Source organism: Phasianus colchicus, chromosome 1 (genome assembly GCF_987193195.1).
Source record: "Phasianus colchicus chromosome 1, bPhaCol1.hap1.1, whole genome shotgun sequence".
NCBI lineage: Eukaryota > Metazoa > Chordata > Aves > Galliformes > Phasianidae > Phasianus > Phasianus colchicus.
In genome coordinates, this window is record NC_143436.1 from 52563679 (window position 1) to 52588625 (window position 24947).

The window sequence follows — 24947 nt, forward strand, 5'->3', positions numbered from 1 at the left end:
CATTTCTGGGGCACCTGTCACCGTGGCTCCTCGCCACTGTTTCCCTGAGTTAAAACAGCGCTCCTCAATTTCAAGGGCTTGGAGAACATGTTGTTTTCCAACCATTTATGGCAGCTAGCTCCAATTCTCTGCGGGGTCTGCAGGAAGACTGACAAGGGCCAAAGGAGTAAATGTCATAAGCTCAGGAGCTTTCTGCTGAAAGCTGAGCTAGAGGTATTTTACATCCCGCAGTATATGTAGCCGGATTTAGGCTCTTTGGTATTTCCAGTAGAATGGCATTTCAGAACTGGGAGCTGAACTCTGACAGCAGCGTTGTCCCCAGTTGCTGCCAACTTCACCCCAGACAGAGAACTGCTGTGTTTCTTGAGCAGCTGTTGCTGTGGAGCAGAGCAAGAGTGCTGGTCTCTGAAATAATTTGAAATATACTGGCACAATAGACAGATAGAGCCAACCCTCTGAATTTCAGTCAAGAATTAATCTAATCACTGTGTAATATGTTCTTACTAGTCTATCCTACCTAAAGGGCAAACTTAACTACATTAGGCACAATTTGGAGCATTTGATTTCCTTCAGACTTAGAATTAGGATACAGCTGACTATCCATGTGCATATTTCGAGGTTTCTGGGCGTCTCTAATCCAGTTTGTAGTGACATTAGCATTAGATAACCATAGCAAGGCCTTTATCTGAGTGGAAACATGCATTCTTCAGGTCACACAAGGATGAAAAAAGATTCTTCTGGTCACTGTTGCTCTCTGGGAATTTGGCAGCAGGGAACAATTTCATCTTTTGTTTCTGTTGGCTGCTTTGATAGCAAAGCATGTAGCTTCTATGGATGATACTGTTATATCTATAGTTCAAAACTGAACTTTGGAGTAAGGTGAGAATCCCTTTCATAGGAGCTTTGGCACTGCAATTCCATGCGTTGGCTGGCCATTGTCACTTCACACCATTCATCTCATCTGAGCTGAATGTGAGGCAGCTGCTACTCTTGCAGGGAAGAGCAAGGAAGTTGCAATCAATCTGTAATGGAAGAATCTAATTTTGTCAGGGTTTCATCAGACAAGGCAGCAGAGTGGAATTTACAGTACTGTAATTTATTTTGCCATGTTGGGGTGGGGAAAAAAGGAGAGATGGAACAACTTTAATATGGGTTCAGCTGGAAGTGTTTGAGTGTCCCACCATGTTTGTTCCCCACGGTCTGCAGTGATGCTGAAGGCCAGATCTGTAGCCAGTCTGCTCATACCAGAGTCAAAAGCCTCCTCATACAAGTATGTTGCTTGATATGTGTACCAAGAAACATGGGAATTTTCCGGAACATAAATTCCAAGTGTTTAAAGTGTGTATAAGATCTGCAGGATGGCATATCGTAAGAGATATAGGTAGATGCCTATGGAAATGTCTTCAAGTCCCATATTAAATACATGTACTAAGAACACTTTGACCAACAGACCGTGTTTTGCAGATATTAAATACATATACTAAAAACACTTTGACCAACAGACGATGTTTTGCAGGTATAGCAGGAAACAAGCAGCTTAGTTAGCCTTTATACGTACACACAGATTTCTGAATCTTCTTGTGCTCCTAATGCAGCGGGGAGCCAGTCGGATGGAGGGAGCTGCTGGCTGTAGCCATTAGTCTAATCCAGCTTGACAGTGGTGGCGAAGGTATGGTTAAGGGCTGCTCTGCTCAGAATGAGATCACAGGCAGAATAGCTTTTCTGACAACTGACCTTTGCTGATCATTGTGAATTGAAGTTTGAGATATTGTATTCTATAACTAAATTTTTCCAGTAGCGTTTCTGTCCTCCAGAAATCTTCCTGTATATTTTGTGTCTATTTATGCCTCTTGCCTCATGCTTTATTAATGCCTTTTACATTTGAACAGTCTGCCGTTCCTTTATGTGGTTTGACAACTGCCAATACCCCTGTTGAAATATTTTGCTTTTAGTTCAGTTAATGGTGATTTTGCCTGGGTTTTCTTACAACCGTTATGTAATGGAAGTATCTGCAGTCCCCTGACACGCATGTTTGGTCTCTTCCCACCCACCCTTATTTATCTTGCTGATGCTGCCTTCCACCTAAGTCTTTTAGCAATTTAGCTTTGTTGTTTCTCGGGAGATGTCTCTTGGTGTTTATCAGTGTTACCTCTTCATTAGCTGGAGTCAATCCCCTCTTCTTTGCTGATTATATAGTGGTGCCATTTCTCATAGCGAAGCTGTAGTTCAGGCATTCAGCTAACAAAGACATTGCAAACTTAAGATATTTTGTCTTCATTAGGTATGTAAGTCTCCTATGTAGTGTCAAGGATTATTTTGCTCCTCAGAGCGCCGATTGAAAGAAAGATATTTGAATAAGAAAAGAAAATATAGCACCTATGACAATGGGATAAAAAAATTTGCACAATGTGTAATTTGTTAAGCTGATTTCTTCACTCTCACAGGTGTATTTCCAGTCTCCTTGTGGAGTTTGTTACTCTTTCAGTTTTTCTGAGTTGGAGAAAATACATTTTATACTCTTAAAAAAAAAAAAGAGTTGTTAAACCTGGTCTTCAAACTAAGTGAAACAGGAGGGAATTTCATTCAAGTCTGTAGCAGCTTTACTATCCTAGGATTTGTAAACTGCTTTCTAAGCTGTAGTAAATTAGATCCCAGCAGTACAGGGCCCGTGTAGATAAATATAGTAAGCCATTATACTTTGATATAGTTGTATTGCCTAGGAAATTACTACTGTTATTGAAAAGGAATTTGCTCAGGGCAAGAGAGTATCCATTACTTCCTGAATAACTCCCTAACATTGTTAACCTCCCTTTGTGCAAACAAGCCAAAAGGCATCCCTTTCTGCAGGATGGTTTTGTCCTTGGTTTGCATTGCCCGTTTTCAGCAGGAAGCCCAAGCCAAAGTTTCAGCATATTAATGAACGTGTGTGGTCTGGGGAGGAGAACTATGCCCTCTCCTCCTTTTTCCACTGTTGCAATATTCTCATCTTCTATAGTTTCTCAATTTGCTGGACTGTTGCCATGCTGATGGATCACTCATGCAGTACAGCCATTTGTTGTGGTAAGCACAGTTGAAAAATGGTGCAGTGATGCTGCATCTCCATTGCTGAGATACCTGAAGCAGTTTCTTTCTTTGTACGTGGAGCCTTCTGCCTTGAAGAGGATAACACTTGGATGCCATCAATTCATGGGTTTTTAGTTATGGCTTCCTCTTCAAAATCCACAGCCAAATAAATACCTTACTTACTATATAAGTCTATGGCATTGAGAATCTTTCTGGTGTTAATCAGTTCAAATGGGGGTTGTACTCCTGATTTCGTGCTACTTCATAGCAGCCAGAAAAAAAAATGAAGGCGCAGGAATTTTTGTTTTCTGGACATTACTGGTGAAGATACTAAACATTAGGATTAAGGTTTAGTTGGCCTTATTTGGGCTTTCAAGAGTCTGCTTCTCTACAGACCTTAAGCATGCTAGTTTTTCCTCAGAAGCTGTTGAAGCACTGCAAACTTTGGTTCTGTTTCTCCATAGTAAGACTGACATTTCATGGAGATTCCCATGTGGATGCCTAAATTCAGGTCTGCTGTATCTTGGGAGCAGTTGCATCATGTCTTCATTTCTGCAGATGAATGTCCAAACCAGCATGGCATCGCTGTAAGAATTCCTCACATCAGTATTTGACTTTGAGTTCTCTGGCTTCGTGATTTAGTTTTGTTGATGTGGGCGTTTTTCATCTTAATGTAAAAGTATATTTTTGTCTGGGAACATATTTTGAGCAAAATGCTTTTTCTAGTTACTGATCTCATTGAGTTTCTCTTGTAGAATTGGCAGTGTCTTTCAGAATGGTGTTCCTGAACTACTTGTGAAGAGAGGAAAATCCCAAACAAAATGTAACAAGCTTTTCTTGTTACCCATTTCCTTTCTATTTGCTACATACTTGCCTGTGAATTGAGACCTTCTGAAGCTCATTTAACGACTTAAATTTAATTACCGTGTGAAGTCAGTAGCAGGACAGTCCCTGAGAATTGTTGGTTTTGTTTGCACGTCAAGGTGTTTTACTGCTTCAGGCTTTCTGCTCTATTTTGTGGAAGATAAACTAGCCCTTGATCATTTGCTTTTAAATAAGTAATCTCTTTTCAGAAGCCTCTTTCTGCATAGCCAAACCGTACCTGCCGGAGAGGGAATATGGAATCCAGTTTTCCAGTAATGAAGTGAGTTACTCTGTAACAAAATGGCTTTTTCTCTTGTAATATGCCAATGTTGAGCTTATTTGCTTGGCTAAACATCTAAAATCTAAAACGGATTGTGGTGTTCTGAGTGATTTATTGCGTGCACTTTGTATTTTTCTTTCACAAACAGGATAATGCAGAAAGAGGCTTCCTGGAGTCCTTTTGGACTTTCAGAGGAAATCTACCTGGTGGTTCAGCAGTTCTGATAATCAGAGGTAATGCCAGGATCCTGAATGGCGCCAATCTTCACAAATGAGTGGTAGTTTGTCACGAGGGTTGTCTCCAGCAGCACCCAAAGGAGCAAACCAGCCTCAAAGAACATCCTCTTATCTCCATAGGAACTGCAAGTGTGCCCACAGCTGCCTTCAGTGCGTCTCCCCAGGTAGTTCCCAGCCTCATCTCTAATCTTCTTTAAAAAAACAAATAAAAAAAACAAGACACAAGGCATGCTCAAACCCCGCAGATAGCGGGAGTCCTATTCCCGTGTTCTCTTGCTGGGACATTCTGCCAGAGTCAGATAAGCTGTGGAATGCAGCCACTTAGAGAAACGTGCCTTTGAGCAGTGCAGAGCTTCCCATCTGCAGTCAGGCCTTTGTGGGTAGTCGGTGAAGTGTTTATCATGGTGGGATGATGGGCATCCTCAGTCTGAATCCGGTGTCTGTATAAAATGTGAGAGCAGCTACTTTGAAATGAAATTTGCCTCTGCAACCTGTCCCAGCTTCAGAATACCTCCCCTCCCACTTTTTAGTCGAGGAGAGCTGCCCAATGAAGAGTAGAACATGTGTTCAGAAGCAGTTATTAATCATAAAAGAACTTCATCTTCCCTTAGCATTCAGGCTATTTTTAAAAACTATTTTTCAGTTTTGTTTTATAGGAGAGGTAGCCAGGAAGCTGTGTTAAATATCAGGAGTGGATGTTTTCATGGTCAGTATTTTTCATTCATGTATCTGAATGCTCTCCCAAGTGCGTTTAGGAACACAACTGAATTTGTGCTCCCCTACCTGTGGCCTTCAGTCATTTTCTTTCTCTTGTTATAAGACCCCACATTGGTTTCTTTGCTTTGGTCAGTGCTGGGATATTATTTGAAATCTCATTAGTGAAAGAAGTGGATGCTTCTAGGAAAATTCATATGCTGCAAAAATTGGTATTGGTAGCTTCTTCAGTAGCAATGCTTCCCTGATGTAGCTGGAGTTGGTGGAAGCTTGTTTTTTGGCCAAGCTCAGCTAACAGCAGCAAGGCTTTCATGATACAGGTTCCAACCAATGCTTGCATTTGAGGGTGTCATTGCATTGTGGTTGTGCTTTTGGCCTTACAGCAGGAGCAGTGTAGTTATGGCTTGTTGGTGCTGTGAATACAGATGGAGCAATTAGCAACTGCAGGCCTTCTTAAGTGTCTACACCTGAATGTGTTCACAGCTGTATTTGAGTTAAAACCCACTTGTTATCTAGTTATATCCCTCCTGTTTGTAAGCTCTAGCTAGATAAGAGGACAACAGTGCTGTTTGTTGGGAAGCTGTTGGAACATCTTCCTTAGTTACTGCTGGAATGGAAGGCATTTTGTTATCACAGGACCACAACAGCTGACTTTTTTTTCCAAATATAGAACAGAAATACGTATTGAATGCTTTAGTTCTTCAGTATTGCCTGTGTTTCTGCCTTTTCCCCATCATAGCACATCAAGCTGATTGCTGTGGTTGCTGTTTTTGAGAACTGCTGAAAAACTCGTTACTGTCCTTCAGCTTTGGCTGTAGGTTTCTCCTCCTGTCTTTACGACTCCCTTGTCTTTTTTTTTTTCTTTTTTTTTTTTTTTCCTGCCCTTTCTAATTTGTTTCCTTCTCTCAACTTTGATTTTTTTCCCACTTGTTAAAATATGTAACAGCGTTCCAGTGTGGCAGTTGACTGGAAATTCCAATAAGTGATCTGTTTATCCAGGAAAAGAAGGCCAATGTACCTCTGGTCCCACTCAGATGCCAACTATATAAGTAAATGTACTGGCTTAGTTTTCTTTCTGCTTCCACATACCAAAATGTGATTGTCACAATCTTTTTTACCTAAGCTACCACTAATTTCTGTTTTTACGATTGATTGCTCTTTTCTGTCAAGATGAAATCTAATATGAAATTGCTCATTTTAAATGTAACACTCCTTGAACTAAGAAATTGTTTTCTATAATTTAGAAATTTCAAGGGTGTTCTTTGGCATTAGCTCCATGACGCCTCCTGTGTGTGTCATTCCCTTTGAAATTCCTGGTGATCGTATGGGTTTTTCCTCCATTATGAAGAGGTGCTTAGCTAGCCACTCATCCTGCTTACTATCTAATGTGATTTCAGTAGTGTGTAGCAGACACACTAGCTCATACCCTGTCTTGAGCTTTATCTGCTAGAATGTTAATCCACATTTGAAATCATATGCCTCTGAGACACAGTCAGCTAGAAACAGATAATGTCGGTTTGAAATGGTGCCATACCTGCTCCTCATTTGCCCACTGCGATCTTTCCTAAATAGGTTAGAACATCTTAAAATTATTTTTTTTAATCACTTGGCTTGTTGGAAACATTTCTAGCAGTGATATTCTGGGATTGAATTGTGTGCACATAACTGAGCAGCCGCAATTCTTCCTATGTATGTAGAGCTTTTGATACAGATACACAAGCGCAGAATGGCAGAATATCCCAAGTTGGAAGGGACCCAAAGGAATAATTGAGTCCAACTCACAGGTAGACTTTTTTTTCCCTGTTTTACCACTGCCTCTTATTTTGCCAAATAAAAGTGGTTACTTGCTCCCTTTTCGCTCGGTTCCTGTTTTGTTACCTGCTGACATCTTCCTTACCTCTCTAGCAAGTATTAATATCTTCCGCAGGCTGTTTTTTCCCCTTTCAATTTAATTTACACTACAGCTTCCCCTTGGAAAAGATGTGCCCATGTTTCACTAGGCTAAAGCTCTCTGAACATTTTTTCTTTTAGCTCAGTCTCTATTAATTTTAAAATGTGTTTCTTTTTCTTTCTAATCCTTTCTGAGACAGGAAGGATCCCTAATAGATCGCATGCATTTCAACAGACAGAAGCCTTCTGAATTCTGTGGTGTCTACATCCTGGAAAATGCTGTCATTAGGACTGAGACAAAGAATTCGCTGAGGATCCTAACTACGTGTTTCAAAGCCCTGTCATAGTGATGTCTTGCTTTGTGGTTTTTTTTCGTTTTTTTTGTTTTTTTTTTTTCCGGAATCAGACTCATTAACATCTTGTTGTCATCTTGTTTATAACCTGAAGCTAGCATGGCCCCTCTGCCACCAGTACTGTCTGTAGCTGTGGAGAGCCTTGGGAGCCTTCATGTTCTTGGGCATTTCACTGACCATCTGGGCAGTGCTCAGCTGAATCAGAGCAGCAGTGCTGCTGGAGGCATTCCACAGCGTCATTTCCTTCCTGGTCAGGTACCCTCTCATTGCTTGAGAATACTAAGCATCAGGAAACCTGCTCTTGCAGTTCATCCTAAAGTGCTCCATGTCTGGGGTATGTCATCATCCAAAGTCTGCTGCTTTAGTAGTCTTCTCCTTTTGCTTCCATGGTGAGGTGGTGGCTTCACTTCACTGGCATCAGATAGGTTCCAAGGCAACATTTGGATGGCTTGAGTAGGGCTGATCAGCCTCACTTTGGAGGCTTAGTGTAGCCTCTCCAGCTGTGGAGCAGCTGGGATGATTTGTAACCAGTCCCTGAAGATAGGCTCATAGAATCATTAAGGTTGGAAAAGACCTCTCAGATGAGCTAGTGTAGCTGCCAGCCCATCCCCACCATGCTCACTAACCATGTCTCTCAGTGCCACAATCCTGGAACATCTCCAGGGATGGTAACTCCACCACCTACCTGGGCAGCCTGTGCCACTGCAGCACCAATTTCTGGGAAGAAATTTTTCCTAATATGCAACTCAAATGGATTAAATGAAACTAAACACTCAGAGAAGGATTTTCTTTCTTCTTGTTCTCCCTTGGAAATGTGGCCTAAAGAATGAGAGAGCCTGGAAAAGAAGGAGGAAGAATTTTGTGTGTGTCTTGGTGTTAGGGAGCTTGTTGCCCACATTTCAGCTTAGTTTTAAGCACTCATCTTTTTCAAGCGTTCTGTGAAAATGAATATGAAATAAGATGAATTTGGGTTTGCTCTCCTAGTCCATGAGTCTTTTAACTTTCTTCTCTGCATTCAAGGAATTTTAACTTTGGTTAAAATGATGTTAAGGTCATTTTTGAATCGGGATTTTGGATCAGAAGAAAATCTTGAAAAGCTCATCAGGTGTCTGAGATGCAGAAGTGCCTGCCTGAGTTTGCAGGCGGGATGAGCTGGGAGCTACCACTGGTCTGACCTTGCAGCTGAAACATGAACTGAAGCATCTAGTTGTGATATTTAGGAACATTGCTTTTCACCTCCGGACCTGACCTGCTATGCTGAGAGGTGAGAACAGAGGCAGAGGCCTGGCTGGCATTGTCCATGTTTGAGTCCAGGCCTTGGCTGGGAGCAGAACCCACTTGTTCCCCATGTCACCAGGGCTAGAGCAGGGCATCCATGCTGCTGGTCTGCTCTGTTGCCTTCAGGTAGTCTGTAAGCAAAAGGAGTGGAGGGGATACGTGAAAGAGCACCCTTTCTCTTTCTTTGCCGGAGATAAAAATATTTCTTCAACACTCATTTCCAAGGAGACCGCTGCCTCAATGAAAACACTTTTTTTTTTTCTTTTTTTTTTCTCTCCCCATTTGAGAAGAGGCCAATTTTAACTTAGCTTTTGGAGCCTGGAGAGGAAAGATGATTCTACATTTTGATGCGGGGAGTGGAAAGGGGTCGCAGAACCCGTTTCCCGAGTCTGGCAGAGCCGTGTGACAGGTGAAGGAGATGAGAAGTGACACTCGTCCCCTGTTGCTGGGCACGGGCTGGGCTGAAGGCTCACTGGGCCGGGCCTGTCAGGTCTTGCTGGCCTGGGGCAGGAATGGGTGACCCAGAGAAGGGAGAAGGATGGGAGCATGGTGCTGCGAGGGGCTGCTGCTTGGGCTGGGCTGTGCATGACACCCGATACGCTCCGGGGAGCTGGAGCCAGCTGCTGCTTTCCCTCCGGCACTGCCGAGCCTGTGAAATCCGTGCATGCTGAGCCACCTGCAGAAGCACATTAACCCCTTTATCTGAGAGCTGCCTCTCTCCGAGCTCTCCGGTAGCGTTCGCCTCGCTCAGGGTGACTGGTGTTGTGTTTTCTCAGCGTCAGGATTCCCCTCAGTGCCCGCCGGTGGTGGTGATTAAGCGCGGCTGCAGAATTGAGACCAAATTGTGGGTGTTGGCTGATGGGGCAGGTGAAGGCACGCAGTGCTGTGCATAGCACCAGGCTGGGGGGACAGGTCCTGGGGAAGCAATGAGCAAAGGGGGGGACCTGTCTCCAGCCTCAGAGGACGGCTTTCTGCCTCCTCCATGCACAGAGAGCCCTCTTTTATAAGGAGCACGCTCTAGTGCTGGGAGCTGGGCTGCATTTATTTCTAACCCCACCCATCCCTGCCTCTTGCAAGAATCTTGCGAGGCCGAGATCGTGTTTTCAGAAGTAGAATGACAGAGAGAAATTCCCTGGAGGCAAATGCAGAGTGTGTGCTGTGCACGCCAGTGCAGACACACGGGCTGGGAACTCCCAGGGAGAGATTAAGTGCGAGAGCGCTGCGCGGAGCAGCCAGAGCTGGAGGAGGGGGGAGGAGGAGGCGAGACGCTTTCTAAGCCTCAAACTGAGCCATTCGGATTTGTTTTATTTTTTATTTAAAAGGAAAAAAAAAAAATCTCAGTCTCGACAGCTTTTTCCTGAAGTGCCTCCTGCGTTCCCGGATCATCTCACTGCTGGGTTCGAGCGACCCAGGCTAACATGATGTACCTCTGGGTGAGTAGAGAGCTGTGTGTGCGGGCTTGCACACTTTGCACATATAAGGAATGGAAAGCTGAAGGGCTCCTCACTAACACGAGCGGCCCTCTCCGTTGAGCTTTGCTCTGCAGCCTCTACACACAGGGGGCTTTAGTTTCCCCTTTAAAAAAGAAAAACGTAGCGCATGTACTGCTAACCGGGTATCGAGCAGGCTTTTCCTGCAGTTCTGAGCTCCTATGGAGAGAACAGCTTTGGGCAGGTGCCTCGTCTACAGAATTATCCATATAATGCTGCTCGCTGTCTCCCATCTGAAACCTGTGTATCCTTTTTCCCTGTGCACCCATAAACCTCTGCTTTATGGGCTTTTGGTGCTGCTGACAGACAGCCCAGGTAGCAGAGGAGCCCTGCTGAAGAGGATTTGTGGTTGTGGGGAAGCAGTGTGATCCGGGGGCCTGGGGGCGGAGGGAGAAGCTGCTGGGACAAAAGTTGGACGCGAGGTTGTTTTTCCAGAAGTGGCACAGTTGCTCAAGTTTCTGGTGGAATATGGAAAATAATGTCAGGAAAAACATGTGTAAAATGTTATATAGATCCAGCGAGCAAAGTAAAAGCGTACAAAAAAGCATATGTATTTTCAGCCTTTGAGCAGGGACTGGAATTTCCTCTGGAGCAGCCAGCTGCTGGGCTGCTCTGTTTGGCTCAGACACGCAGCTTTGTCTGCTCTGGGCACCCTTGAGATCAGCAGTTTGCCCTTGGGCTCCTCACCTAGATACGGGAGGTTAAAAGTAATCAATGCCAAAGTTTTTACCTTTTTTTTCTTTTAATCTGTCTGTAACTCTGAAACTGGGGGCTGTGATAGTTGCTGCCTGTAGAGCCTGACTCCCTGTCCCTGCCAGGAACAAACAGATTTATTTCAACAACAAAACAAGCCTTGGAGCCCAGGCAAAAGGATTTTCCTTCCCTCCTGTGCACTCACACACACACTCTATCTTTGTTGCAGAGTAACTTGACTCTGTGCCGGGTATGCACAGTTGCTTGTTCCTGTACAGCCGGCCCTGCTGGCAGGCACGTCGCCTCTTTGCCTTTCCCCCCACAACCTCGCAGGCAGACCCTGGTTTGGCATGCCGGTTTTTATCGAGGGAGGCTGGGCAGGCCCTGTGGCTGGGCTAAGATTTGTGCTTCACTAGCGCATAGGTTAAGCCAAGAAGTAATTCAGCCACGCTGCTGCTGATCTGAGATAAGTGATAAACCAAGGGGATGTTACTTACTGGGCTGAGAAGCAGAGGATGCTGGCCTGGTGTCCTTCCTCCTGCTGTTGGTGGCGGGTGTGTGATTGCCCTGCTGGGAAGCAGAAGTGTCAGCCAGCACAGGGACTGGCCTCGAGGCAAAAGATGAAGTGCTGCAGCCCAGTTCCTAGGGCGGGGTTGAGTTCTGGGGCACTTTTCAATGAGTAGCAGCCCTCTGCAGGCTTTCCCCTGACTTAGGGCAGCGCTGGTGTCTTGCTTGCACTGCATTTAAACTTCCAGGCAGCGGGTAAAAGAAGCGTTAAATACTAGAATAGCTGAACGGGTTGTAAGGGCATCATCTGGGAACCGTGCCATGTTAATTATAAAAAATGAGTAGATTTGTGCTATCTTGGTATGATCTTTCTCTTCCTAACACAGGTTATCCTGTTACTTTCGGGGAATCTTCCCCTTGCTCCTTTCAGGAACCTTTTCCTCCATGCCCTTTTGGCTTTCTGCTTTGACCTATTTGGGCTATGTAACCTTCGGTGGGAACAACTGAGAGCCCTGAGCTGCATATCTGGCATGGTGAGGGCTTTGCTGTGCTTCCACTGTGCTGCTTTCTTGCTTCCATGCTTGCAAGTTCCCCTTCGCATTCCCCACACTGCTGTGGTGCTGCTCTGAGCCTCTTGTCCTTGGGATGTCAGGACTTCAGGAGATGCACAGAGATTTGTACTGAGTCATTCTTTAATTCAATGCATGAAGCTACATTAATGCAAAGTTAAATTTGAGGTTTTAAATATGCAAGTCCTGAAATCCAGAATTAAGGTTCCCACAGCAACCGTAATGTTTCTTCCCCCCTTAGGGGTGCAAGTTACAGAATTATCTTCCTCAAAGAGCCTCTGCAATACCGAATGCCGTCACATTTGACAAGTAACACAATTAGAGGAGAGCACACCTTTCTAAGTAGCTGTAGCGTGGCGTGGATGCTGGACCCATAAGTACAGCCTATCTGCAACATCACAGTCCTTTGATTATAGTGCTTATCCTTTAAAAGGAACCAGCTCTGCATCCGGTGCTCAGGCTGACATTCCTGCTCGCTGAACTGTATTCCCTGGAGTGAAACTTGTTGCAGAATGCTCTAAATGAGGGCCTTGGAGGCTTCAGGGGATTGTGGGCTGTGGGGAGCTGGAGAGTGGGAAACTTAAATATCTGTCGTGGTGACCTAATGCTTGGCATTGTGCGGGAAGTGAAGGCGGCAGACTAGCTGTGCCATTAAATATCAAGAGAGACTATTTATCTTAACACTTTTATTGTGTGGGATGCAGTTGTATGAAGCCTTTCTGAGGCAGAGACAGTTTGATAGTCTCTTTCTGATGTCGCAGACTGTTCAAGTGTGTGCATTCAATCATCAGTGTTGAAATTCAAGGTGGGCACTTCTCTCTGTATGTAGGAGCTCTGGTTTTGCAGACAGCGTTTTGTTCATAGGGGGACACTTAAATCTACCCCTGTCTCTACTCTCCCTCACCACCTTTGCCTGAGCTTTTGAGCTGCTCAGAAAGGCTCCTGGTCATTGATTTTGTAGACAGGCCATGGAATAATTGCTGATAGGAAGGGGAAAGGGTCTTGGCGAGACTAAGCCAGCACCCTGCAGAGACAGCCAGGAGCAGGGTGGTTTGGGTGTGGGAAAAGCTTTCAACTTTTCAGGATAAGAAAGCCCTATTTTTTTCATTTATGAGCAGATGAATCTCCGTGTGCTGTGAGTCATAAGATACAATCTAGAGTCATTTCATTCCAAGTGTTTTCTAAAGAGCATGATGTGTTCTGAGAGTTGCATGTATGAATGTTGCCTTGTCAGAGGTCTGTTGTTACAAGAAAGGTTAAAAGGAAGGGGCAGCAGCCCTAGCAAGCAATTTATCAGCCATCCTTCGCCCGTGCTCAAAGGCAGCTGAAACTATCAAAGCCGGGAGAGACCAAGGTAGGGGAGGTCCATGCTGTTGCTAGGCTTCTGATAGGAAAGTGCTGGATTCATTGCTCTGATCTTCGATTATAGTGGTATAGATAATTTCCTTGTTTCTTAAAGCCATGTGCAGAAGACATGCTGAGTGTTTGTGAGAGGGCTGGCTGCCTATTGCAGCTAGAAATGATTTCTTTCTCTGGAGGCCTATGAAAGTGAATATTGTACCTAGGCCTACTAATTATCTACCATGGAAGCAAGAATAGGTCTAGTAAGCTTGCCAAGCTCATTTTAAATTATTTCTGTTGGTTTTCTTCTTGACCTGCCTTTTACTTGCCTTTTTGTCACTTAAAAGCCTCTCTTTGCATTCATTGGAATAAATTTTCCCCCTAGGCTCCAAGCTCATCAGCTTTACCACCAAGGGACTGGAAACCCAACTCTGCTGCCAAACTTGGGCCTTAGCAACGTGCTTTTCCTCACGCCACATTTTTGTTGTTGTTGTTGTTGTTTTTTCCTGAGAGGATTGGTCATAACAGCGTGGCTTTCAAAGCACACTTTGGCTAGCAGCAGAGCAAGTGGCTATCCAGAAAGATGCCCTGCCCGCTCTGTTCTGGTGCCAGGCCTGGGGACGGAAGTCTGGCTGTGCCTGTGGGCCTTTGGCTGGAACTTGTTTGGTAGGTATGGCACATAAATGCAGCAGCCGTAAACTGAGGCTGTGGAGGGTTGGAGAGCAGGTAGTTGCCGTGAAGGTACGCATGCAGCATGGTCAGCACGGAGAGGTGAGGGGGTGGGAGCTGCTGGGAGGCTGCAGGGAGGTTTCCCTGAATGCCGGTGTGTTACACTCTTTAGAGGTCAGATCTGGGTGGATTTCTATGAAAGTGACAAAAGGCACTTCTTCCTAATGTAAACACCAGTTTTAGATTCATGCTCTGGAGCAGGAAAGCCCTGGGAAATCGTAAAATGGAGCTCATGCAGAGATCCCCGAGCTAGCAGCCAGTAAGCTGATTCCCCAGCCTGCAAGTCCTTGTGGTACCATACTGTGGCATGCATATGCAGCAGCTTGAATCCTGAGGTAATATAGTTCTGTTTGTCCAGCACTGCAACTGAGATAATGACTTCTGCTGCTCGATAAGGTTTATTAGCTTTGGTGCAGCACCTTGTGACCACGCCTGTACTGCTTCCATACCCGAGCTGCTCTGTGCACAGCTTCTTTTGGGACATCCTCACTACCTTCCCCAGGGAGGAGCGTGACAAAGCAACTTGCATCTATTTGCATCTGGGATTTTAGACAGGCTTTGGAGATTTGGGAAGCGGAGAAAGAAGATTGTCTGAAAGAGATTGTATAATGTGACCGCCTGTGTTATTAGGGGACTAGAGCTGATAATTCAGGCAGTCTTTTCCAGTTCTATGTTCCTGCAGGCCTGTAATCCCAGAAGATGCCAAGGTCACTACAGAAACAAGAAAGCCCAGTGCAGCGCAGAGAAAGAAGGCATTTCAGATTAAGCTACCAGCTTCAGAGAAGGGAGATTAGGAATCATGATTCTCCATTCTGCACACTACACCTGATTAGTATAAAAACAGGTAAAATCAGCAACTGTCATATTACCATCATATTCAGGAGTTTACTTCCCTGATGAGTCCAAACAAAAGAATCACAAGGATTTTGGCTGGCTGACTCAGTATGAATTTCTCCTGCAGCTCTTCTGCCTGTCTGCTCTATTCCCACCTGTGCAAACAGCAGTGAGCACAGGGGACTCTGTTTGCTGTAAAACTGCCCAAGTCTTGGGAGACTGATGGGGACTGAGTTCTGTGTAAGTTAGTTTTCCACAAAGCAGCCTGTTTATCTTGGAAGGAAGAGAAGAAACCTTCAGAGAATAAGAGAATAAACCTCAGCCTTCCTGGTTTCCAGCTGAAGGTTTGAGGAAGAGTGTAGATAATAGCGACCTGAGGCTGAACATCTGTGTTTCTTGCACTTCCCATGGTGCTTGTTTGCAAATCTTACTTCCAGCAGTGCCAAAACTTCACGCTTCTCCCAACCCCAAAGGTTACAGTGTTGATACAGGAAAGGTCTTTGAGTGGATCTGGATTTGGATGACATTTTTGCCAAAGCCCTAAGCAGTCACTGGGGACACATATGTGTGTTTGCTACACTACAAAATGACTTGTGTGATTAGCTGGAGGAGATCCCATGCTCCATCAGCGAGGGCTTCTGGGTACAGCAGAAGTTTGAGTCAAACTGTGATGTCAGACAAATGTTTTCCCTAGGAAGTTAGTTTGGAGGAGGATGTGCAGTCTGCCCTCAGGTGTGTAGTGTGGTGGTTCTGGGTGCTGCCTTGTACGTAGCACGAGGTGATGCATCCTGCAGCTGTTTGCTGGGGAGGCAGGCTGTGTGGTGGTGGACCAGTGCGGATAGTCCCGCATTTTCACTGGAAGTGAAAATGAGTCTGCTGAAAATTAAGAAATCAGTTGAGGATGTGCTTTGTGCCCTCTGGTGCTAAATTCTTCCACTGAAAGTGTTAAGGATTCCTCAGAGCTGTGAAGAAGCTTAAGCAAGTAATTAAGTTTCCCTCGTCTGTCCCTCAAATTTAGTTTTCATTGTTCTCAAAGTCCTACATCTCATGACTAATATGCTGCCTGCACAATGCTGTTGATTTTTTACCAGATGGTTCTTGGGTCTGTAGCTGAATTCAGGGCAAAAGCAGTTAGTTTTTCTCCTACCCATGTGAAACATACTGTCCCCCACACAATGCTCTAATTGAATTTTGGACATTAAGACAATGATAATGTGAAAATATTTTGACCAGATGACAATTGTTTTTTAGATATTCTTGGGGATTATTATTCATCATGAGTTAAGGAGCTGGCATTGGGTGATACTGGAACACTCCTCTGTACTTTTTTATAATTTATAAATCATCTAGTGTTGAAACAAAGTTTACATGCAGAAAAAAGCTTGAGTTCAAATATGTAAATGTGGCTAGGGAAAACAGAAAATGCATGCAGTGTGATCTGCCTGTTGTTGCTTCGTAACTTTTCATTTCATTTCACAAGGGCCTCTTTTCGTGTCCTGCTTGCATCCTTGGGGTACCTTTGGGCTGCAGAGCCCTTCTGAGTAAAGGCAAAGCTTCTCCTGGGAAGGTGGCAAGGTCTCTTTGGCAGTGTAAGTGGGATGCACAGCTCCATCAGCGCTGTCTCAGTAACGCTGCCCAGCTTATTACTCTGAGATTTTGACTGATGCTTAATTGTGGAAAAGCAGTGAATGGCAATTACTGGTTTTGTCCAGCCAGCTGAGGAGGAGAGGCACATTCAGCATGGGTGAAGGCACGGTGGCATCTGTGAAGAAATGAGTGGTATCTGTGCCTTTCAGTTTTGGTGCTGGGGAAGCTTCTATTCGGCTAGAACATAGCATCCACTGAAAAGAGGACAGACTTTGCTGGGGTGCATACAGTGTATGTATAACCACTGTTTCTTAACATCTTCAGGACTTAGAAGTGCTGCAGAAATATGAGATGCTTTAATGCTTTTTCCTTGCATGTGGAGCATGGCTCTCAAATGCAGCTGTTGAGAACAGGTGTGTGATAAGCACTCCTTCCCTCTTCAGCAAGCAGAGTGATGATGGATACCATCTAATTTAAACATACATGCTTTTTCTCTCCTGCAAGAATAAGAACTTCCAAAATAGTATACATGTCTAGAAAGAACCAAGTGCCTTGTCCTGGCCCCCTCTTTCCCTCCCCCTGCTACCAACTCAAATTACCAGCAAGCTTTGGAAATTTCAGGGCAGTGGAATCAAGGTGCAGCTGGCCTGCATGTGTTGCACCAGCTGTAATGCAAACGATATGTTCTGAAAGAGGCTTTTCTCACTTTTGTAATTCTTGGATATTGTTGTGCAATGGGGACACGTGATAGTTTGTCTTAAATGTGTTTGCTGATACATTCCGTAGAGTATACTGCTTCTTTTGTTCCTCTTTAGCAAGAGACAATATCAAAATCCAATTGCCCGTCTGCGGCGTGCCTGGATACAGCTGGGACTGTCCTCCTGGCTTTCTTAACCATCAGTCACAGGGCGATCCCACTGCACTTGGTAACACTTGGTTTAGAGCTGGCTGGAGCAGTTACTTAGTAAATCCTTGGCTCTTTTGGCCATTTGGACCACTCATTACACACTCAGGTTCTCGTCCTTTATTTCTGGATTCAGTGGTGCCTTCTGCTCAGTGGTAGCAGGGCTGAAGTGGGGAAGAGCCTGGCTGAGCCTCACGCGGAGTACTGGGGATCCCCATCAATCCTTCTTGTCCATATCCAGAGCAGTGAGACTGTGGGCACCGGGGGCTCAGTTGTGTAAAAACAAAAGCTGATGTTGATTTAATCCCATTACATTGCGTTGATCTCTCAACCACTGGACTCTTAGTAGGATTCCAGCTTTAATCCTGTAAGGATCAATCTGGCCCGTTGCTTTTCTGTCCTGATCCTAAATCCCCCTTTAATCTTGTTAATTACACCAGGCCTTTTTCGGTCTCATTTTTTCCCCTAGCGGACCAGCAAAACCCTGTTACATCTTCGCGTTGCCATCTCTCACCTGGTGCTTCTGCCCTTCGTGGCTCCTGCTGCATAGTGGGGTGCTCCTGACAGTATCATGACCTGATGCTTTGGGCTTCCACAGGGTGAGGTGTTGTGCCCAGTCCCTTCTGGTTCCCATCAGGGCTCCTTTTTTTTCCCCATCTGTTTTTGATACTGCGCTGTCTGAAGGAGGAGGCTATCATGGAGCATGAGAGCTGCTTTAACCTAGGAAAAAAACTGAAAGAAGAAGGTTTCTCTGACTGGCATATCACTGAGGGCACTGTGGGACAAGGAACTTTTGGGGAATATGGAGCAATCCCGTGGTAATGAAGCAAAGGCTCTGAGGGGGTCTTGGGACAAGGCTTGGGCGGTCCTGTGACCCCAGATCTATTTTGAGGGTCAAGGAGGATTTCAAGCTGCTTAAATCAACCTTTTTATCTTAACATGTGCTCGGTCGCTTAAGGAATGAAATTATGTGCATCCAGACTCAGGGCTCTTTATCTTCCCATTGCACTGTCTGCTGGCCTCCAAACCCAGCGCTGCCTTTTCTGTGTAATGCACAAGGCCAATTTCTCACTGTGACAATCTGCTCTTGGCACTCGCAATAATAGAAACTAGCTGTGCGTAATGTATTCATCTCCGGTATTTCCTATACTGTAAAGGAGAAAACCGACCCAAAACTGCACCTCCATTTATTGTAACTCGATCAAGAGCTGACAGATCATTGCTGGGACATGTCTGCGCTGGGATCGTGACCACCCTGCCAGATTTTCTTCCTTTATCTTGCGGGGCTGTTCCCTCTTCCCTGCCAGCCCTGCTCTGCATCACGCAGCAGAACCTCCTGCTTTTCCAGCCTTTCGGCCAGATCCCGGCTTCCTCCCATCTTGCCAAAATGCGCTGATCTCCTCCTCGTTGCAGTGACAGGTCTGCAGCACGAGCAGCCACACTAATTCCCTTTCCACCAGAGAGAAGGAAAGGGATTTTGGATCATGGGGTTTGAGCTCTCCGGATGTGTTTATGCTAATTGAAGCAGCCCTGGTGCTTAATTTTTGGAAAGCACTTAGAGCCATGACAAGAGGTGGCAATCATTTTGAAGCAGACGTGGGCATTTTCCCAGCAATTGTAGGGTTAAGGAAACTGCAGAGGGGTGACATGGTGACTGTGTTCCATATTTTTGTGTGTTGCCAGTAGCGAGAAGGGGGAAACTTTGATTTCTAATCCGCTTTGGAGGAGGCTCCGTATCAGGGTTGCACAGAAACATCCAGTCAAGCAGCTCCTTTATCATAAAGGGGATTTTAATTAAAACTGTTCTCGCATCATGAGCGGAATGAGCATCAGTGCCAGCCAGCCCTGTACTGGGCATTTATCTCCTTCAAACCACATTACCAGTAATTGCTGCATTAAATCAAAGTCGAGGGAGATTACAGGTCTGAATTGGGCAGGCGGCCGGTGCTGGTGCAAGGAGCTCCGTGCTGCTGAGGCGCTGATACGGGAACCCCCTCGCCCCGACCGTGGGTGAGGGTGGGAGGGCTGCAGGATCCCCAGCAGCCCTTCCTTCTCCCGGCGGGGTGGGAGGTTCCCCACAAGCTGGGAGGAGCAGAGCAAAGCCTCTGAAGCTGCCACTGTTTTGCTATTAGCTTCCTTTTAAAATAAACAAGCAAAACAAAACAAAACAAAACAATAATAAAACAAGCCCTTTGGCTTTGCTGTCCCACCCCACTGCCTGTTCTGATCCACCACAGCCATTCCTTTTTGTTCACCCTCTAATGCTTATTCCAGCCCCAAAGCTCTAGAGTAAATTTCTCCTTTTGACATGTTCCTTTCTCTCCCCGCTTGTCACAGCCCCATTATGGAGCTGTAGCCTGGTCCCCTTCTGCTTTGAGAGCTGCTCCCCATCTTTGTTTCTCCCCTCACCGAGGACTTGTATTTTCCTTGACCTGTGCTCCTTGGCCAGCCATGGCTCATTAGTCTGTTTAATTATTTTTCTAGGTTTTTAAGTATTTTGTCGTCTCAAGCTCTGGAGCAGGTGTTTCCCTTCTTCTTGTCCCTACACTGTGACCTTGTTGCACGGCCCCAAAATCTGTCTGATCATTGCAGCACTGTGCTCACCTCTGCTCTGCAGGCCTCTGGCGGGGCCAGGCTGAGAAATGGCCATGCCCACACGAGCTGTTGGCCATACGGACTGGCCGAGGTAATGAGATCTCAGTGGGCAATCACTGAACTAGCAAACTGTGACAGCTGGATTTGTAGGGGCTGTTATTAGAGCTATCCCGTAATTGTACAGGAGGTAAGTCAGGAACAGAATGTGCAGAGAGCATGGTGGTTTTTTTATGTAGCCATCATTCTCCTTGCATCTCGATGGCGGCCACGCATTTCGCTGCTCTGTGACACTTGGATGGCACTGTTATTTTTAAGGCCTTTTGCCTAGAGATGCCTTTGGCACTCCGCCATTCTGAAACTTCATAGAATCATAATCACAGAATGGCTTACGTTGGAAGGGACCTTAAAGATCATCAAGATCCAACCCCGTGCCATGGGCAGGGTTGCCCTCCACTAGCTCAGGCTGCCAGGGCCCCATCCAACCTGGCCTTGAGCACCTCCAGGGATGGGGCACCCAGCTCTCTGGGCAGTCTGTGCTGGTGCCTCACCATGCTGAATAATGACTTTCTTCCTAACATCTAACCTAAATCTACCCTCTTTTAGTTTAAAGCCATTTCCCCTCGTCCTATCACTATCTGCCCTGGTGCTGAGGCCCAGGTGATGCCTATGAAAGAGGACGCTGTAGCTTGACTTGCAAAGCAGTTGAGTCACAGACACCCAAGCTGTATTAGATTCATACACCTTCAATATTCATACACCTTTTTCAGAAGCTGTCTAATTCTGAGCCGCTGCAGGAGGTGTGCCTGCTGTGCTCCTTAAGAGCTTGAAGTTGCAGCTTTTGCTTCATTACAGTGTGAGTTTGAGATGCAGCTTAAGTGTTGCCCTAGTTTGACTCTGGCCCACGCACAAATCCCTAGCTTGAGATAAGTGGTTCTCTTAAATTCAAGCTAAGAGACCCATGAGGCTGAGGTTCGAGTGCTGCCGTTACCCAAGCTGATAGCAGTGGGCTGCTGTTAATTTTGGCAGTAGTAGACCCATTACTGTGAGTGTAAGCAGCTCCATCGCGGCGTAACCAGAGAGGTGCATAGAGAACATGAGCCGAGTCCTTGGTGAAGATTTCCTGATAGGGATAGAAAACAGAGAGGAGAGTTTTCATGTGAGCCAGGAAAGCATCTTTACAGCATCCTGCTTTTGGTTGAGTGGATGCAGACAGTGGCAGCAATAGGATGAGAGGTAATGGCCTCAAGTTGTGCAACGGGGGGTTCATGTTGGAGACCTGAAACATTTCTTCTCAGAAGGAGTGGTGCTGCAGTGGCACAGGCTGCCCAGGGAGGTGGTGGGGTCACCATCCCTGGAGGTGTTCCCGAACCGTGTGGATGTGACACTGAGGACTGGTCAGTAAGCATGGTGGGGATGGTCTGATGGTTGGACCAGGTGACCTTAGAGGTCTTTTTCAACCTTAATTATTCTGTGATTCTTTGAAATTGGGGTGAATGAATGTGTGTGAGTTGTAAACGTCACAGAAAGCTGCTGAGGAGGTGATGTTGGAGATACAACCAGAGGAGGCCCTCAGTAGTGGCTGTGCAGAGCCTCAAGGTGCTTTGGCCTGTTCTAAGCTGGCTGGGAGGCCCAGGGGCCTCAGGCTTCATTCTGTCCTCATGGATGTTGGAAAAATATTTTTAGCCATTACATTACGTACCAATTGAAGACTACTGAGCCCATGTCTTGGGACTTTGTGATGAAAACAATCCAGAATTTTGGGCTTTGATCATTGCAGCTTTCTCAGAAATAAATAGGTTTCCCAAGCAAACAAACACAAAATCTAGGTCTTCCCGCCTCTTGCTATTTTTGTCTCAGTCTGAAGCAGAAGGTGACGTGAAGACTGCTTGATACCAAAGTGCTGGCGTGGCCTCAGTTTACCTTCTCTTTCTCCACCACAGCTTTCTGCTTCTTGAGTAAAACCACCAGAGTGGGGCTGTAACACCCACAGCAGTAAGCAGCACTTCTGCCCTGAGGAAAGGAGTCCCTGGGGTCGCTCCTGCATTAAGGCACGGTTTGCTGCTGTTGCCATTCATTTAGCTAGTCTGACTTTCTTCTTTCAGGGTAAACTGTGTTGTTCTTGCCAAACCTTGGCTTTGCGTGCTATTTCTGGAGCCTTTCTGTGCACTCAGCAAATGCACCGAACTCTTTGCTGCAGTGCTTCTGGTATTTTGCTCAAATCTCTTTTGAGCTGGCTGCAAGTTTGAGGAGTTTGGGATTTTTTTTTTTTTTAATGGGAATGGAGAAAAAGCAGGATTCACTTGAAGCTTTGCTTTGCAGCAGCGTTCAAGATTTTAAATTGAGGTCGACAGAAATTAATGGACAGATGTAATTCTTCTCTCATGAAATTGTCTTTGCAGATTATGCTGAAGGTGTCACATTCTATATGCTGCTATGCTGGAACCATTTCCAAAGCATTTTCTGAGATGTACTGGTGACGTGCTGTTTCAGCATCTGAAGGACCTACCTGCAGTATTCTCCAGCTCCTCAGTTCCTACCAGTATCTCACGCGGCCCGTGCTTCCTGTTTATTTCTCTTGTACTTCCATTCAATTAAGAGTTGAGCTTAAATAATATTTTTGACATATTTTGTCTTTTGCTTGCATGGTTACAGTGTGTGGGCAGCTGCTCTTCTATTCTGATGGAACCAATTTAGGTAGGAAATGCCTTTGCTCCTGCATAAAAAGAACAAACGACTGCCTGGGGAATCCTTTCCCCCAAATTCTGGCTCTGTATGCGTGGTAGGGGAGCTGTGCTGATCTAAGGTAGGGGTGAATCTCAGTCAATACCAGCGTGATTTAATGTGTGGACGCTCTTTATTTTGACACAAGTACCTTTTGCTATTTTAGTTTGTCACATGGGAGCAATTTGATAAGCGATGGGGGGAGGAAAACCCATACCCAACCCTTCCCTGCTAGGGCTTGAGCTCTTGGCAATGTGAGCAAGCCGCTGCCTTGTACTGAAATGCTCTGTGATAAACGATCACGTGCTGCCTTCGCCTCAGGCTGAGGCAAGGTGAAACATGTTGGCTCCAACCCACAGCAAAAGGGGTCTGTCCGGAGAGACACCGCCGAGCACCAGGAAGTGCAGCGACTGTCGCTTCTCTTCGCACCGCCGGCGAAATCTCCAGTGTAGTGCAGCCCTCGTTTGTGATTCATTCAGTTAAAAATACTTGGTGAGAGTATCTCGGATATTACCATCTGGTGACTTTTAATAATATTTATTCCTACGAAGATAGATCTTTAATTAAGGAATTAACCTTAATTTTTGTAGGCTTAACGTAGATCTGGAGAAATGCTCAGGCTTAAGTCTTTCTCTTCTGGATCTCCTTGTTAAGTGTCTAGGCATAAGTTGTCCCCTGAAGGATAGTCTAATTGAACTGCTGCAGCCTGCTAAGGGAAAATCCAAGTGGATTTTGGCAAATCTGTACTTCAGGTGGGCATAGCTGTTCGCTGAGGATCTGGAGCTCACTGGTAGATATAACAGGCCTCTACAGTGAAGAGAAGCTCTTGGCTGAGTTCTTTGTCTTTGTTTCCCCTTCTCCCCTCCCACTCCAGGGAATAAAGAAAGGTAGCGTGGCTGTCACGTAATGTCTAAACTACCAAGAGAAAACTTCTTCTCTTCTTTGATGTTGAAATCCTGCATCTGGAAGCCTTTTTGTTTCTCGTGTAAGAGGCAGAAAGCATTTTGACGGACATCTAGCATTACCAAGATCAGTGCATACACAAGTGATCCCTGAAGAAAGCTGTGCTATGATCACATTCTTTGCCAAATGGCTTAGCCCAGAAGTACACTTATTTTCTTCCTGAAGCATTGCCAAGCACTTGGAGTTCTCCTTGAAAAGAGGCTCAACACGTGGTATTTTTTTTTTCTTTTTTTCTGGAAGATGTATATATTTTCTTTTCCCCTTCATACTGTGCCTCTGGTAATAACCAAAGTGATGGAGCCTGTCTGGTTTTAGAAGCTCCTTTAGGGCTTGTCGCGTGTCATACTCAGATGTGCTGGTGTTTTCTCAAGACAGCATAATTAAAACCTGCTTTGTAATGTGTGTAAAGCAGCGGGCTGAGGTAGACACGAAAGTTGAAGTTGTGTCTTACGCATGCTGCTGGTATATCCAGACTGCTGTCAGCTTTATTTTGCAACTTAATCACTAATATATTCTTGTGAGTTATTGTCCTGTTAAAGCTGTCTTCCTGGGAGCTGGCTCGTTAGCTAGCATGATGCCTAAAACGTTAAGTTTTGGGAGCGCAGTCTTCTGACAGTGGATTTTTCAAAGTTCAGATGAGTGTTCGTCACTACCTGACATTTCTCCTCTGTAATAATTTAAGAGTCAGACTTCAGGCAGTCTCAATTTTGCCTGAACAGACTCTGGGTCTTTGTTCGGCAGCTGAGGTTGTGTGTATACAACCTCTGTATTAGTATGAGGTTTCACCAACTTTGGGAGGCTCCTGTCTACACTGATCTAACTTCAGGATCGAGATAATTCACTCTCTTGCAACTTCACTGTGTCTTTCTTGACAACTTTAACTGTGTGGATTGGGTATTCAGAGATCCTGGATTCTGCTTGAGGAAGATCCAAGCTTTTTCATGCTTTATTTTGTAGGCTTCTGAAGCTTGCCAATGCTCCTGTTCTACTGGATGGCTGCAAGAAAGCTCTAAAAACCAAAAAAGCCAGTTTTCCAGTAATCAGAGGTCTTGCACTGTGCTGCTCTAGCAGGCTCACATGGTGTCCTGTCCTCCATTTTCCATGCCCTTCCCTAAAGCAGAGTGTGTTTAGGCTTTGAAAATAAGTGGTACTTAAGAAATAATTATTTTCAATTCTGACCTGTTCTCTTATGCTGTGTGTTTGCGACTGTGTTTTAAAACTGTGCTAGTTTTCCAGTCTAGACAAACCATTAATATTTAATAGCTAAGTGTAGGTGTTGCAGGGAAGAGCAGAGGACAGTAACAGGATGCAGGTATCTTATGACCGAGTTCAGAGT

The 24947-nt window shown here is 45.3% G+C and overlaps 1 protein-coding gene across 7 annotated transcripts in view; it reads left to right on the forward strand.

Annotated features, from left to right (window-relative positions):
* Positions 1–24947, forward strand: part of RBFOX2 (RNA binding fox-1 homolog 2) — a 162737-nt gene that overhangs the window by 44697 nt on the left and 93093 nt on the right. Inside the window, exon 1 of one of the 7 annotated variants that reach the window (XM_090143010.1) lies at positions 8497–10111. The exons of the other annotated variants lie outside the window; for them this stretch is intronic. Coding sequence (XP_089999136.1) covers positions 10097–10111 — 15 coding nt within the window. The 5' untranslated portion in view covers positions 8497–10096. Of the gene's footprint in view, positions 1–8496; positions 10112–24947 lie in introns of those variants that run through there. 7 annotated transcript variants of the gene reach the window in all.